The following is a 15776-nucleotide window of genomic DNA, read 5'->3' on the forward strand; positions in this document are numbered from 1 at the left end:
GCTGCAACACAATCTGTTCAACAATGATCTGTAGTTTACTGAAATCGAGTAGGTTTGGGTGCCTCAATATCTCTATCCTTGTTTTACAAGGTGTCTATCTTTCTCCATTCATCCCATCAGTTTTTTGTTCCCTTAATTTATGACCACGTCCATTGGTCAGCATTTAACTGGAGGTCTTAATGAACACAATGTGACCTCTGGTTCTAGTGCGGGTCATTGCCATGCTGATGATGAAGTGCTCTTGTGAATGGTCTTTTGGACTGATTTGTAATGATGTTACCCCTGTAAATTAGATTTAGGTCGAGTCAGTGAATACATGCTCGCTCGCTCCCTCCCTCCCTCCCTCCCTTATCTCAAATAAGTCTGCTCAAGATGTTCATGTTGAAATCCAATCTAAATGATCCATTTCAAAATAATAAATAGCTCTTAAACTATATTACCATTTAAATGCTATGGTCTCACAAGATATGGAGTACTGTGTCTAACTGAGACCTAACCAGATTCCACTATTTTTAACCTGGACTAGATATTTGTAATCGAATGCAAAAATAGATTGTGCAGCCCACAAAATTTTTTATTAAAAAGCATAAAACAAAAACAAAACACACAAGCAAGACATGGTAGACTTACCATTCCCTTAACAAAAATGCATGCAGCAGTCCCCACGTATTTCAAATGTATGTATTTCAATTATTCTTACTGTAATCTTTATGTGCAGTTGAGTCATCATAGGATGAAAAATAATACACAACTGCATACAGATCAACAAATTTAAAACACATGGCCAAAGTCATCATCCAAATTCAGGACTGAATAGAATTACACGTGCATACTCTATAAGATTAGACATTACTGTTCACTGCACGCTTCAAGCATAACAACTAGCCCATACTCCTTTTAGCAACCAAGAGAGCATTCCAGGATTCTGCTAATACAACTAATATGAATGTCTGCTTTCAATAAACTTAGTTCGTCTGAATTATGTTTACAAATCTTTCAATGCAACAATGCAGATAGTCTTTGGGGTCCCAAATACAAAATTACACACGATTTCAACAGTGGTTTAGTGAGGGAATTCAAGCGTTAAAATCCAGTGTTGATAAAGAACTGCCTTTTTGTATTTCTTGAGCTGTTTTTCCCCCAGAGGAAGTGAACATGTCTAAGTTAATTTAGTAATCAAGGAAACTACTGTGACAGATTTCCCTTTAGTCAGCTTCCACTTTGCACAAGATGACCATCACTTTTTCCCTCCACTATGCAGTCAGGCTTCAGGTAAATGGTGTCTCATTAAGCCATTTAATTCCCCATAAGTAAATGCGATGTGATGGCTTTTCATCCACTACATGATGTAGCAGTCTGAGCACCTATAAATGATAAACCTGCATTTACAACCAATACAGGTAAACTGCCTTTCGCTCTCTAAAAATCAAGACCCTTGTCAACAAATCCACGAAACATATGTGAGCCCAGCGAGAAAACAGGATTCTTAAACATTTTGTCTTTTGTCCAATCAGGAGAGATATTTTGAGAAGGAGGCTCACTTGTCATGTTTACCAAGCAAGATGGCACTTTACTGATATGAAGTGTGTGTCTGTTTTAATGATCTAAAACAGTGGTGGATCTTAATACCACCTTCCTGATAGGTATTTAACTGGTTTTCTGAGGACTACTGTACGTTTAATTGTAATTGTATTATAATGTACTAATTTTAATAAGTGGGTCAATAAATCACCTTTGGTTAAAAGCACCAGCAGGATTAATATAGATTTAAAGAGTGGTATTTACATCGGCAGCTGTTCAGATCACTCAAGTATGTCTGCATAACATCTTTGCTCCAATCAATGCAATATTAATGCCTTTCAGACTTATGCAGTGATTGATCACTTGCTGTTTGAGAATAATTCCTGAAAACAAAAGAACGGTGTTTCTGTGTATGCTTGGATCCTACAGTGCCTTAACTGGTGCGTGCATCTCTCTCTCTCTCTCTCTCTCTCTCTCCTGGCTGCTCTCCGCAGCTGAAGCCACACTAATTACCAATTTTCCACACTGATAAATCTGTTCTGCAGAGGGGAAGAGGGTGTCGGGGAGATGAAAAACATGTTCTCAGAATGTACGGTAAAATTGGTCATTTCCGTCTGATTCAATGGAGTGGATCACACACGCTGGTTAACTTGCAAAGAGAGTATTACAAAAACCATATCTATAACACAAAAAATCAACTCCCAACTCCCTATAATCCTTGCATGGAAAGACAGCATAACTCCAAAATCTTTATGATTGCATTGAATTTTTGGAATGCTGTCTTGTAAATTGTCCATTACTTTTCACAGATTTTCTTTGTATAGTATACATGCAGTAGTGTACTTTGACATATCTGACATTATTAATTTAGAATGCCCCGATGTTAATAAAGTAACTACAATGAGTATAATGACTCCCTCAGATATCTAATGGACTCCTGGAACCAATTTCATTGGATACAAACACTTATTCAGTAGTATAAAAACAGTTAGCTAAGATTAACGTTGGTGAATTCACCAATTACTGCATTGATAATGTAGGGTTTTCACTGCTGTGAAAATTATGCTTCTGTTGTTTCATGAGCTTTTCCACTAAGGACACATTTACTGCAAACAACGCTCTGTTGAACTGAGGATTGTTCTGTTAAATCAATATTTGCTTCCATATGGTGGTTGAGAAAGATGGCTAATTTAAATAGAAACGAGAGCTTGCAGAAATTAAACCACAGAACAGGTTAGTTCTTGTACACCTTCAAACAATTTTTTTTTTGTTTCAGTTGAACAATATATCCCTAACTAAGAGAAATATGCAGTCATTGGAAATGTGCAGAAATTGCAACACCCCCTTAATTATTCAATTCTTGGCAAGGCACTACAGTCTCCAAAAATGAGTTGCATGGTGTCAGTGAAATGAACCAAACAATTCTGGACTTTTAACAGCTCAGAATAGCGATCACTCAATACTGTATAATGAAGTGGTTAAACTACAAACGCACGTGAAACATGTATGTTCTACACTATCTTTCCATAGGAGTTTATACTACTGCTACAATATCTATACTGCTATCAATCACTTAGTAGCATCCCTCTTATAGGGTTATGATTCTGAAAGCAAAAGAAGAGCTGTGCCATTAGTGTTGGGAAGTTACTTTTAAAAAGTAATCTGTTACACTTACTTGAACAAAATCGTAACTCGTTAATGTTAATACAGCGACATCTAGTGGCAAAACATCAATCGGAAATACACTGGAAACGTGAACTATGGATACCCCACACTCTGCTTGGAAAGGAAAGGCGCTACAGAATAATATATGGCATTGTAATGCACTGCAGTTACCTCCAGCAGGTCTATCATTCGAGTCATCTGAGAGTAGATGAGGACTCGGTGTCCATGAGATTTCAACCTGGTCAAGAGCAGGTCCAGAGTGTGCAGCTTCCCACTGTCCGTGATCAAAGTCTCCTTGTCTGAACAGGAACAAAAAAAACAACAAAACATACTGTTACTGATACGGAATACCTGCAATAAATAATAAACAAATATTATCGGATGTTGGTATAGGCAGGGTTTATTGCACAGAGTTAAAGGTGCAGCTGACCTCTCCCCTTTCAAGGATTGTGCAGTACTACCGTACACTCTTTTACTGTATTACTTCCAGGTCATTTTCACCAGTTTCATCAAAAAGATCACCATGAACTACTGTATAAATCTACAGATGGACGAACAGAGATATATTACATACACTCATGCATTCCAAGTGGGAGATAATAATTCAATGAGACTTTTTTGACTGATGCAAACGGTCATATTACAATAATCTGACTTGAGGAATTTATGAATAAATGTTAAACTTGCCAAGGATTTTATGTCAATAACTGCCAGAAATATATAACGTCACTAAAACCTTCATTGAGTATATTTCCAATACAACACCCATAGTGAGATGTTGGGGACCTTGTGGTAGGAGGTCAGTTAATGCACAGGTTGATGAAGGGCCTAATCAGAGACCTTAAATGTGAATATGACACAGGCCAAAGCACTTGAAAACCACTCTTTCTCCAACAGCTGTGCTAGTCTCATGTGGCGCACACTGCTTCAGCAGAACTCCCACTCAAAGAGACCACCCTTCACAAGACCAACCAAAAATGAGCGCTAATTTGGCACCACTGGCTGATTTTGTAAAAGAATATTAGGGGAGCTACACATGGCCAGAGCACAACCATAGCACTGCAGATCACCCATATTGTATATTTTTAGTCTTCAATTACTTTTGTATTATTTTAAATATTCCTTTAACTGGGATCCTGATATAAAGGATTAGCATTTTTGCGTTCTCTCAATAGCACTATTGCTGTGATGAATTGCTGGCACCAGAATGGGAGCTCTTTAGACTGACACAGGTAACCTATTCACTGAAGAGTACAATGCAGAGATAGAATAGAAAAACAGAAATGGACAGACAGACAGACAGACAGACAGGTTCCCTCATATAACTCCAGAATCTAAGACCCTCAATAACTTATGTTAAAGAATTATGTCTTTTTTTTCTTCACAATTAATAAATAATGCCTTCACCCAACAATTTTTTCACTCCTCTACAATAACATGATTCTCTAATGTAACTGACCAATGCAAGACAGTCATGGCTGCTTCACCAGCTCTCATGAGGTCAATCCAGAACAGTCATCCCCGCTGTGAATAGTTTCGCAAGCTACAGTAGCAACAGAGCCTAACAGATAAAGCACTCTAATTTGGAAGAAGTGATTACAAGATGTTTGATTTGCAATGCACTGAAATTCATATTTTAAAAAAATACACATAAACTTACAACAGGGTTAAATAAAATCAATAGTGTTTGACTAGAGAATCCTTTTGGAGTCAGATGTTTCTATTAATGGTAACAGCTTTCTACTCATATCATTGCTGCAGCTGTGCTGTTTTCTTTTTTTACTTTTGCGTAAAGAAAATGGTATTTCTTTGATTCTGAGTGAATACGTTGCTATTACTTGCCCAATGCAAGAAAGAAGCTTGTTGCAAAATTGGGACGGTTTCTTCATTAATCTTTTCAACGGGAGTCTGTTGTGAGATTATTTCATAAAGTCTGAATTGGTGGGCTCCATATTTCTGTGGAATCTTCTGTCTTCCTCACCTGCATGCAAATGTGTGCTGCCAATGAACCTGGACCTCTTTCCACTGCTGAGGTCAGCAGGGGGGTAAGGTCACTCGCTTGATGTGTCATAAAGGAACACATCAGAGCCTTAATGAAGCCAAGGCTTCTGTAATAAATTATCATCTTCAGGACAGAGGCACATCTAAAACCCATAACCTACCTTTCTAAAAAGCATGTTAGTGCAATTATATGGAACCCAGAATACCTTTCAGTAGTAAATCATACCGCATTTAATTATACTTTGAGCTGCAACCTGACCAAACCGGAAAAAATAAAAATCTCTGTCAAATTTAAACTGTGCCAGAGAAGTAACTATTTGTAACTTTCTTAAAAAACAATACATTACTGTAATAATTTTGTTTAAGTAACTTGTAACTGACAGATTACTTTAAAAAAAAATCCCAAACTACTATATTAATACAAGCCAATGTATGTTTTTTTTTTTGCTTTTTTTTAATTGAATGTTGTTTTAATTTTAACAGTAAATGACCGCACGTGCAAACATTCTCTGTTAGTATTTAGCCCCATTAGGGATACATTCACAACACATACTGTATGTTATAGCACATGCATGGTTATAATAACTGCTCCTGTTGATTCATTCCATTGTACTTCCCTGTAGGAACACATTTATAAATCAAATATGGCCTGCAAGCTTTTAAGACAGAAAAGACAACACAAACTGTATCATGCTTCACCATCAAAATTCATCTAATTAACTTAGCATCATTAGGGATTGCAATCTGGTTTGCTTATGTGTAACTGTGTTTGGTTTTGATGATGAAACACAGCAAAACGCAATGTGTAAATATCACGTAGTCCAGCCACAGTAATAACACTGTCTTACCAGGCATAGTTTGAAGAGGAAGATTTTAAAATGAAAGACTTTGTGCTGTCTGCACTTTATTGTAACAGTCCTGAAAAAGTGTGCTGTGCATACAGCCCATTTCAGATCAGCATTCTCTCCAATGAAATGTATCATACCAATCACACTGCATGACTTACTACTCTAATAGAATACAGCCTTTGATTAAATCAATATTTAAAACTCTGAAATTAAGTAATGACAGAGACACATTTTTATTCAATTGCCGTAATAGACCAATTTGAGTTTCAGCTTTTTCTCGAGGTTTCAATTATATACAAACAACCTTTCTATGGGTATAGTAAATTGTTGGTTCTAAGCATCATTTAGCAAAACCAAACTGTTTATACCAAAAACAATTTTTATGAAACATTACGTAATTCGATGTCTTATGCAAACAAATGTCCAATGTTTGACCCAATTAAAAATCCACCAGAACTGGTGTTTACTAATTACTGGAACAGGCAGACAAGCAGTTTCTGTTTTATTATACATAATATTATTAAAATAATCATGTTTCCATATAGGCAAACCAAAGGCTGGAAGATGACGGTAGATGTCCTGGTAAACAGCTTGATGCAGTTAAGCAAAAAGGTCAACAACACGAGAGGAAACTGTTTACGTTTGAAATCAATAATTACATAAACAAAAACACAAAAAAATAATGACAATAACACAGGAATCAGCATATTCACAGTTATTTATATCAGCTCACCTTTATACTTTTCCAATCAAGGAAGCCCAGTAATTGTGTACGTTATAGAGTAGGCTTACAATTAGACTGGCTTGCTTATTTTTTTTTTCTTTTCTTCCTCCAGGGTGCTTAAAGATATTTCCTGGTTATTCCTTTAGTGTACTTTATCATAAGGCTATATTCCATTGCAGACTTCCATTGAATTGTGATTCTCAGCACCATCTTATTTCAGGACGTTTTATATCCTGTTGCCAGCCGATATACATGGCAGATAAATTGCCTAAGCAAGGTTAACCATTTCCCTTCCATGGGTAATAGGAGTTTCTGCTGTATAGCCTATAATTCACTATCACACTAGTTGCACTGTGGATCTTAATTGACATATCATATGCTACCTCCTTTTGCAGCAATACAGTGCAATACAACTTCAGGTTAATTATGTAGTCAATTTGACTTTTAATAAATGCTTTTCATTGCAATATTACACAACTAGCACTAAAAATAGAATTTAGTCACACTTCTGAGTTCACAAACTTAAGTACTGATCAATTTTTTAGGGGAAAAAAATCTACATTTGAGTTGCAATGTCTCCATCTACTGTTCAGATGCTGTAAACGAACTCTACTGATGTATAATCAATTCTCAAAATTCATGTTCCATCCTGTTTTCACCAGTCATTTATCACTGTAAATGTAAATAACCTGACTGACAGATTAATCATGGTTGATTTTCTATTTATATAGCAGAATGTTCAATATACTCAACACAGAAAATAAGAGTTAGCTTTTTTAGATATATATGTATGTATACAGGACCTCATGCACTAAACGGTGGTAAGTTACCTGAAATAATGCATGGCAAGGGAAACCTATACTGCGTGCAAAAAGTAAGGTGTGACCACTCTATTCACTAATCTAATAATATGCACTAATAAGGCGAGCTAAATTATTCATTTGCAAGCTTCACTGTGCAGTGTAGTCTGCACGCAGAATTCTGCAACTGGTTTTTTCACAGATTGTTAGAGTAGCTTATAATAAGTGCAGTCATCATAACCTGACTTTGTAGTGCATGATGTACATGGGAAAAACAAATAGCCTACGGATTGCTGTACGAGTTATGAAATGGAATGCTGTTTGTTTGTTTTTTGTTTTGTTTTTTTTAAATAACTTTCTTTTTTCGTTTTTCAGCTTTTGAATATAGGCTAGAGAAAACAAAGAAGGAACCAGCTTGTTTTTCCTTGTTCGTTTTTCAGCTTTTGAGTAACCAAAAACGAACATTGAACCAGTAGACTTCATTATTCAAAAAAACTATTTGTTTATTTTCTTAGCAGATGCCCCTTAACCACAGCGATTTACTGCAGTTGTTGCTAAGTATTACACTACAAAATACAGTACATTCAGTAGCGATTAAGAGCATATTCAAATAAAATCAATAGAGATCAATTTCAATTTTCAATTTCAAATAAGAGCCATTTTAAGGCATATAAAAGCAAATACAGTGCCTATAGAAAGTCTACACCACCTTGAACTTTTTTCACATTTTGTTGTGTCAGTGTCTCAGAGTTTCATGCATTTAAATTAGGATTTTTTCCATTTACCTACACACCATATTTGATTTGGCAATATTTGACCATTTTTCTTTACAAAACTGGTCAAGTTCCTTGGGGAGTGTTGATTGACAGCAATCTTCAAGTCATGCCACAAAGTTTCGATTGAATTTAGGTCGGGCTCTGACTGGGCCACTCAAGGACATTTACCTTTTTGTTCCTTAGCCACTCCAGTGTAGCTTTGGCTGTGTGCTTTCGGTTGTTGTCCTGCTGAAAGGTGAACTTCCGTCCCAGTTTTAGCTTTCTTGCAGAGGGCAGCAAGTTTTCCCCAAAGACTTCTTTATACTTTGCTCCATTCATTTTCACTTCTATCCTGCCCCAGTCCCGGGCGATGAGAAACATCCCCATAACATGATGCTGCCACCACCATGCTTCACAATAGGGATGATGTTCTTTGGGTGAAGCGCTGTGTTGGGTTTGCATCAAACATAACGCTTTGCACTTATGCCAAAAAGTTCAATTTTATTTTTATCAGACCATAAAACTTTTTGCCACATGGCTACAGAATCTCCTGAGTGTTTTTGTGCATACTTTAAAACGGGATTCAAGGTGGGCTTTCTTGAGAAATGGCTTCCTTTTTGCCACCCTACCATATAGGCCAGATTTGTGGAGTGCTTGGGATATTGTTGTCACATGCACACTTTGACCAGTCTTGGCCATAAAAGCCTGTAGCTCTTACTAAGTTGCCATTGGCCTCTTGGTAGCCTCTCTGATCAGTCTCCTTCTTGCTCGGTCATCCAGTTTGGAGGGACGGCCTGATCTAGGCAGGGTCTTGGTGGTGCCATACACCTTCCACTTCTTAATAATCCTCTTGACCGTGTTCCAAGGCATGTTCAAGGCCTTTAATATTTTTTTATACCCATCCCCTGATCAACAACTTTGTCCCAGAGTTCTTTTGAAAGAGCCTTGGTGCGCATGGTTGAGGCTTTGCTTTGAAATGCATTACCCAGCAGAGGGAACCTACAGGAATTGCTGAATTTATCTTGAAATCATGTGAATCGCTACAACTTAACACAGGTGGAGGCCACTTAACTTGGTGTGTGATTTTGAAGGCAATTGGTTACAGCTGAGCTAATTTAGGAATTCTATTACAAGGGGGGCAGTCACTTATCCAACCGAGCTATTTTAGTTTTTATTTTTAATTACGTTTCTACAAATTTCTAGAATATTTTTTTCACTTGGAAGTTGTGGGGTAGGATATTCAGATAAATGAAAAAAAAGAAAGAAAAAAAAAGAATGCATTTTCATTCCAGGCTATAAGGCAACAAAAAGGTGAAAATTTTGAAAGAGGGTGTAGACTTTCTATAGGCACTGTATGTTCTTGTTTGTATAGACGTATTACCTCCTCCTTGGCGCGATCCTCTCCCTCTCCTGTACATGGATACATTTACACTCTCGGAACAGTGGAGATGAAATCCATACTGTTAACAAGAAGTAATGCTTTCTTCTTGATTACTTGCAAATCCAAATTGAATTTAAAACAATAGCATTATGACATGTATCTCTAAACACTCTGCCAGTTCAATTCCATGAAACAAACTGTAGTTAAAATTAATGAAGGACTGCTGCTTTGAATACGATAGCCTTACAAGCTCTCACTCTAAACAACAATGTAACCCTCAAAAGTTTTGCTGATTTCAAAAGAATCAGGATATTTCCTGCTTTTTTACAGGAGCACATTTTTCTTTCAAAGAACAGGAAGGGAACTAAATGTTTCCCACAGACTTGGACAGAGTACCAACGTGCTTTCAGACGATTTCTATGACTCTGGAATCTGGGTCTAGAGTTTGCAATAAAAGAACATCTAACCCCATTGTAAGCGAGTCTGTATATAAGACTGTTTAGTCCTTCAAATTAATGCTCTAAAAACAAAAGTTTTTTTTTTTTGTTTAAAGTACAGCCTACTTTTATTATTTGATGAAAAGATTAAACAAAAGCTGTATTTTTTTTTTTTAAATACACTTGAACAGTATTTATTTATGTCCATAGAGGTCTGCAGAATTGATCTCAGACGGTACAAGTGTGTATTTCACTTTGTCTGTATACAAACGCATAGGGGAATGTGGGTAGAAATACATGAGTGGCTGTGTAAATGTGTACAAAACACAAGCTTGCTTTTTTTTTCATTTTGTTTTTGGTAGGATTCATTTTAGGGTTTTCTTAACTGTAGCCATTGTTTATTTCCTCTTCAATTTAAAACATCAATAACTAAATTAAGTTCTATAACTACATTATTGTTGTTAACGTATTTGTAAAAAGTCTTGATAATAACCAAGCATTCGTTGATCAACACATTTACAAAGGTACTTCCCTCCTATACAGTTGCTCATACCCTGTGTATCTCAAGTTCAAAATTGTCCCAAAGGCAGGGTCTCTCAGCAGATGACCAATGCCACTTTAGACCCAAACAAAGCACTACAGCGCTACCATTGCACTGAACAGACCCCTAAAAACAGACTGTGTTTTTGTAGCACAAAGTGAAGTACAGTCAATTTATTACTTTTTTTCTGTTTCTAAGCATTCTTTAGTAACAGAGATATACAGCTTCTTGCACTGGGTTTCGTCATTTGTCCCTAACAAGGGTCTGAATGGCCGTAGGATCCCAGTTTGACACACCTGATGTAGTAAATTATAACAAAATAGCTGACAGCAGTCTTCTCTGGAGCCTGGAGTGTTGTGGGATAGTTCTCATCCCCAGCTCACCCTTGCCTTGGTCTCAGCCTCTGGTGTGACCTTGCTGAAGTTTTTACAGACTTTTTTTTTAACCAGTCTGGGAAAGATCAAGTGATTTGGCACAGAGTGGGTGTTTTTTCCTCTTGGAGATCTGTGCACTTATCTTGATCATTTCACAAAGCCTAAACTGTTTATGTTTCGAGCTGGCCTTAAAGAGGCAACATTATTAAATGTATTGTAATCCCTTCTGAGCACTGTTCTGATCAAAACGTAAATGGCTTGTAACTAAATTAACAATCATGAAAATGCAACAGACGAGGGCTGTAAAACAGTGCATACCAGTCTCTGGCACATTTCATGATTTTCTATCTGCATTTTGCTTATACAAGATGAATATTTTACAGAAATAGCAAGAAAAAGGATTACAGTGTAAAGCCAACAAACAGAACAGTGGGTTTGTCTATTACAGCCACTACACCCTCATTCTTCTGTTCAGTAATTCAGCTGATATAACTACTCTGGTGTTTGAACCCCCTTACTGTCATACCTGGGATCCTGATGAAGGACCAGCCGTGTCGTGGGTAGAGTGCCATCACACCCCCAGGGCTCTCGGGGAAAAACGATGGCCGGTGCCCCACCCAATTGCTTGCCAGCTCTGGAGCTCCATACATGAAGCACTGCTTGACCATGAGACCCCCGCCATCTCTCGTCACCCTCCACTCATAATCAGCACTGCGGTCATTACAGTATTGATCCATAGGGACTGCTGTTATCTAGAGAAAGCAAGAGACAGAGAAGTACTGAGAAACCTGAACATAACATTTTCAATAGCAACTGAGAGGACAACAATAGAAGGAAAACAATATATATAAAAAAAAAAGATTCATACACACACACAAGAGGCATGGCATTAATATATTTTTAAAAGGAGAAAACAACTAAGTAACAGTTTCTAAATTTTGTAACATTATCTTGGACTCTTCTATTTTAACCAAATGGGAGTACATTTAAAGAATAATGCACCCTTGTCTTCATTCCTGTTTTGGAAAAAAAACGATTTTGTTTTTGCTGTATTACCATATTCAAGCAAAACATGGTGTGCTACAGTAATAATGCAATGGCAGTTCTCTAGATAACAGCAGTCCCTAGATAACAGCAGTCCCTAAATTTTTTGTTTCTCATTACCGTTTATCAGATGTTTCTATCTTACCAGCCCTTTGCTTGCGAGTCTACAGTAATTGCTGCCAGTGGAAAAAGAGTGCTTCAGTTTGTGAACTGAAAGTGAGGTTTTATTTACTGTTTCGCTGTCTCTTGGGACAGTTCAGATTGCCAGGAAAAAAAACAAAGTCACCTTCAATAAATGCAATCAGGTATCTCTGCATTTATCTCTTTATTTCTGAATCAACAAGGTAGTTGAAGAAAATGGCTCAGCGTTGACCTCTAACGGCTCGGCTGCTCTTTACCTGAACAGACTACGTGTGCACCTCCGAACCAGCAGCGGCCCACAGACCGCTAACCTTTTGAGGGGAATTTCCTGGAATTGAGTTCCCTTGACAGGGAGTAAGAAGGGGTCAAGCACACATCTCCTCTTCCAGACTAGTCTAAAACAATTGTGTTCTCTTTACAATAATGGGAACTATTTTGGAAACTTTCTTTATAAAGTATGGTAAGTTGCAAAGTAGAAGTGTGTGTTTAGATGAAGTAAACATATTTTTGGAATGGTGCCAAACTGACATTAACTCTTTCAATACTAAGTAACTTTGCAAAACATTACTATAACATTGTGTCAATGTCTTGTAAGGAAACCAGTCACACAAGAATAAGAAATAGGAATATGGACGATCAGCCCAATTAACTGGTCTGTTGCTGAACAGTTATTTTTCCTACACTAGCTGCATGCCTTTTTTTTAGTGGAGACGTCTGCCGAGTTGAATGAATTCAATAAAAAGATTAGTGCAGTTACTTCCCAGAAGACATGGAAATATACTTAAACATTCAAGGAATGCTTGTTAAAAATATTAATACAAATAATAATAATAATATACATTTTTATAATAATTTTAAACATTCACACATTTCATATTTAAGATGATAAAGACATACTATTCATCTTTTTGTACTAGCATTGCTGGGATATTGTCAGCCATCACACATGTGGTAAAAGTGAGATGACTTGTGAAGGGCAAGCTGTTTGATCTGCCGTTATCTTTCTTAAACAGGTTTATTATCCCTCTTTAACAGCCATCAAGACAAAGATTAAGTTTCTAAATTCAGTCTTCATGTCTCAAGTGTATTTAAAGCAAACATGTACCAGTGTGGGCAGAGACAGAAAGCAGCAGTAGTGGCACTCCTTGTCAAGTCCCTTTCTTTGAGGCGATAAAGTAGGTTACCTATGTTGCTTTGGTAAACTACAACTGCTATATGACTCTAAGCATGCATAATACTAAAACAATACATTCATTCTAATTGTTCCATAAATCTATATTTACTGTACCTGTAAGTTTATAAACCTAATATGTGCTCCTCTAAAATATAATTGTGTTTAAATTGGAAAAAGAGTTTACAAATGCTTAGATCATTCTAGAAAAAAATACTATGACTATTATTTGTTAGTTTTTATTTATACTTGTGTTTTACCAATTATTATTAACAAATGTAATTTTTTGCAATTCCTTCAATTTATTGTATGCTTTTATTGCATAAGAAACACCCTAAACTAATAATGACTTATGTACAGTATTTGAGGGATAGGGTACATCTTGCTGTTTGTGAGTTTACAGGCCGAGCGCTATGTTTTAAGCAGGGCAGTACAGTTTTGTATATATTCTTTCGATGGTGCTGACAACAGGACTTGTGTGTGTTGAGGCCCTGGGGAGCTCACATTCAGCTTGGGAGATGGAGACAATAAATTCAGCTTTGGGCAAACTGGAGTTATACATCTAGAAACTACAAGTACTATATAAGGACATGAGTTTACTAGGAGGTATGTGTGGGAATAAGATGGTAATCTGATTAGGTTTTGAGAACCTTATATATAAAAACAAAGTTCCATCCTTGCTCAATCGCGATGAATTACAGATCTTTTTCTAAATACCTGCCTTTTTATATGCCTGAATGTGTCTGCTTTACATGCTTAATCATCTCAAACTGCACACTGATGTCTGGTATAATCACAAACCTGATCATTAATAAAGCATTATGGGTTGGTGCTAGAAAGTAAGGTAGCAGTTTGTAAAAAATAGTTTGAAACAAATTCCCCAAAACAACTGAGAAATTAATGGATGCACATAATTTTCTCACTGGGGACAAAAAGAGATTACTAAACTACTTATTTTCAGTGATATACAGTGTATCCAATTGGTTAAAGTTCATCATTCAACAGTTTTCTGTTTATTGGTTAAAAAAAACCAGCAGGTGTTTTATGACAACCTTTGTTTGCAGATCACTGGTCTTGTCACGGGTAATAAAACTCAATAGATGTCACTTTGCAACCCTACAACTACAATCTGAAACGACTCAGCTCATCCATCAGTGGCCTCTCTCTCTCACACCTCGAATCCTGTTGAACGACTTTCAGACGCAGCATTTAATCCCTATCTCGCTGTTCCAGTTAATTTCTGCTAGTTCTGGATGGGCAAACCACGCACAATTTGTTAATGTCAGATTGCACTTATTGTCAGATTGTTTCCTGCCATTATAATGAGAAGTCAAAATTTGCTTTCCCAAAGAATCAGCTGCCAAGAGAAATAAACCCTCTTCAGACCGGACTTATTCACTTTGAATTATGATTGTAGATTTCCTGCAATAACTCATTAAATGAGACATTGCTTTAAGAAGTACACCCATTAAATCTGAATTTTGACTATTTTGACTTATTGATTTTAGTCACGCTCCTAAATCTTTGTTAGCCTATGTCCAAGTATATATCACTTCATTAATGCTCCATTTTGAAAAAAGAAAAATGTCAGTGTGATGAGGAGAAATGATCCCTGACAGTTTTGTCTCCCTAACCCGCCAGAGCGCCAGAGCCAGTGCAGTGCTTCCTTTGGAATCCCCAGCGAAGACCAGTGACTTTGGACATCTAGGACGCAAACCTGCACTATAGTACTCATCCTGCACACGGTACCACGTGGCTGTGCTTTTACCAGATTGGTCACAAAGAAACAATGTTATAAGGCAGCATTTTGTTTCATGGTACAGAATAAAGTATCACATAATTTTATGAAATAGTCACAGGGTCAGCTATGTGACAGACATTCAGACTTTCCCAGGACAGTTTTCACAGAAACCACAGGCCAAAAAACAGGCCTTCCTTAGCAGAGCTTTATAATGCCTTCCCGTGGACTGCAACACTCAATTCAAGTTAAAAGTCAAATAAGTGAAGAACAAGGACATGACAAATGTTAAATGTTAATACAAACACACCCCTCCACCACGAAGTCACCACAGAAACAGTCAGCAACATTATTAAATTCAGTTTATCAAAAGACAGGTAGCCAGGACATATCAGCAGATAGCAGCCAGCGTACTCCTGGATTATCTTACACTGCTTCTTTTAAATACAACACTTGATTCAACAGCCGCAACCAAACACCCAACACATGTTTACAAGATAAGGATATCGTTGTTATACAACATCCAAGTACACCTGAGCCACATGTAATGCCTTCCCAAGGCAGTTTTTGTTTTACTGATTTACTACGGCATGCATCTCCAAACCGATTGCTTTCACAACAAGCAATGAAAAACC

General features: G+C 37.0%; 1 protein-coding gene across 2 annotated transcripts in view; it reads right to left on the minus strand.

Annotated features, from left to right (window-relative positions):
* Nucleotides 1-15776, minus strand: part of LOC121324178 (chromatin-remodeling ATPase INO80-like) — a 46967-nt gene that overhangs the window by 8034 nt on the left and 23157 nt on the right. For both annotated transcript variants that reach the window (XM_041265734.1, XM_041265733.1), the window contains exons 26-27: nucleotides 11574-11799; nucleotides 3358-3485 (exon numbers count right to left, since the gene is read on the minus strand). In XM_041265734.1, coding sequence (XP_041121668.1) covers nucleotides 3358-3485; nucleotides 11574-11799 — 354 coding nt within the window. The remainder of the gene's footprint in view (nucleotides 1-3357; nucleotides 3486-11573; nucleotides 11800-15776) is intronic.

The sequence above is a fragment of the Polyodon spathula genome, chromosome 12, assembly GCF_017654505.1.
Source record: "Polyodon spathula isolate WHYD16114869_AA chromosome 12, ASM1765450v1, whole genome shotgun sequence".
In the NCBI taxonomy this organism is placed as follows: domain Eukaryota; kingdom Metazoa; phylum Chordata; class Actinopteri; order Acipenseriformes; family Polyodontidae; genus Polyodon; species Polyodon spathula.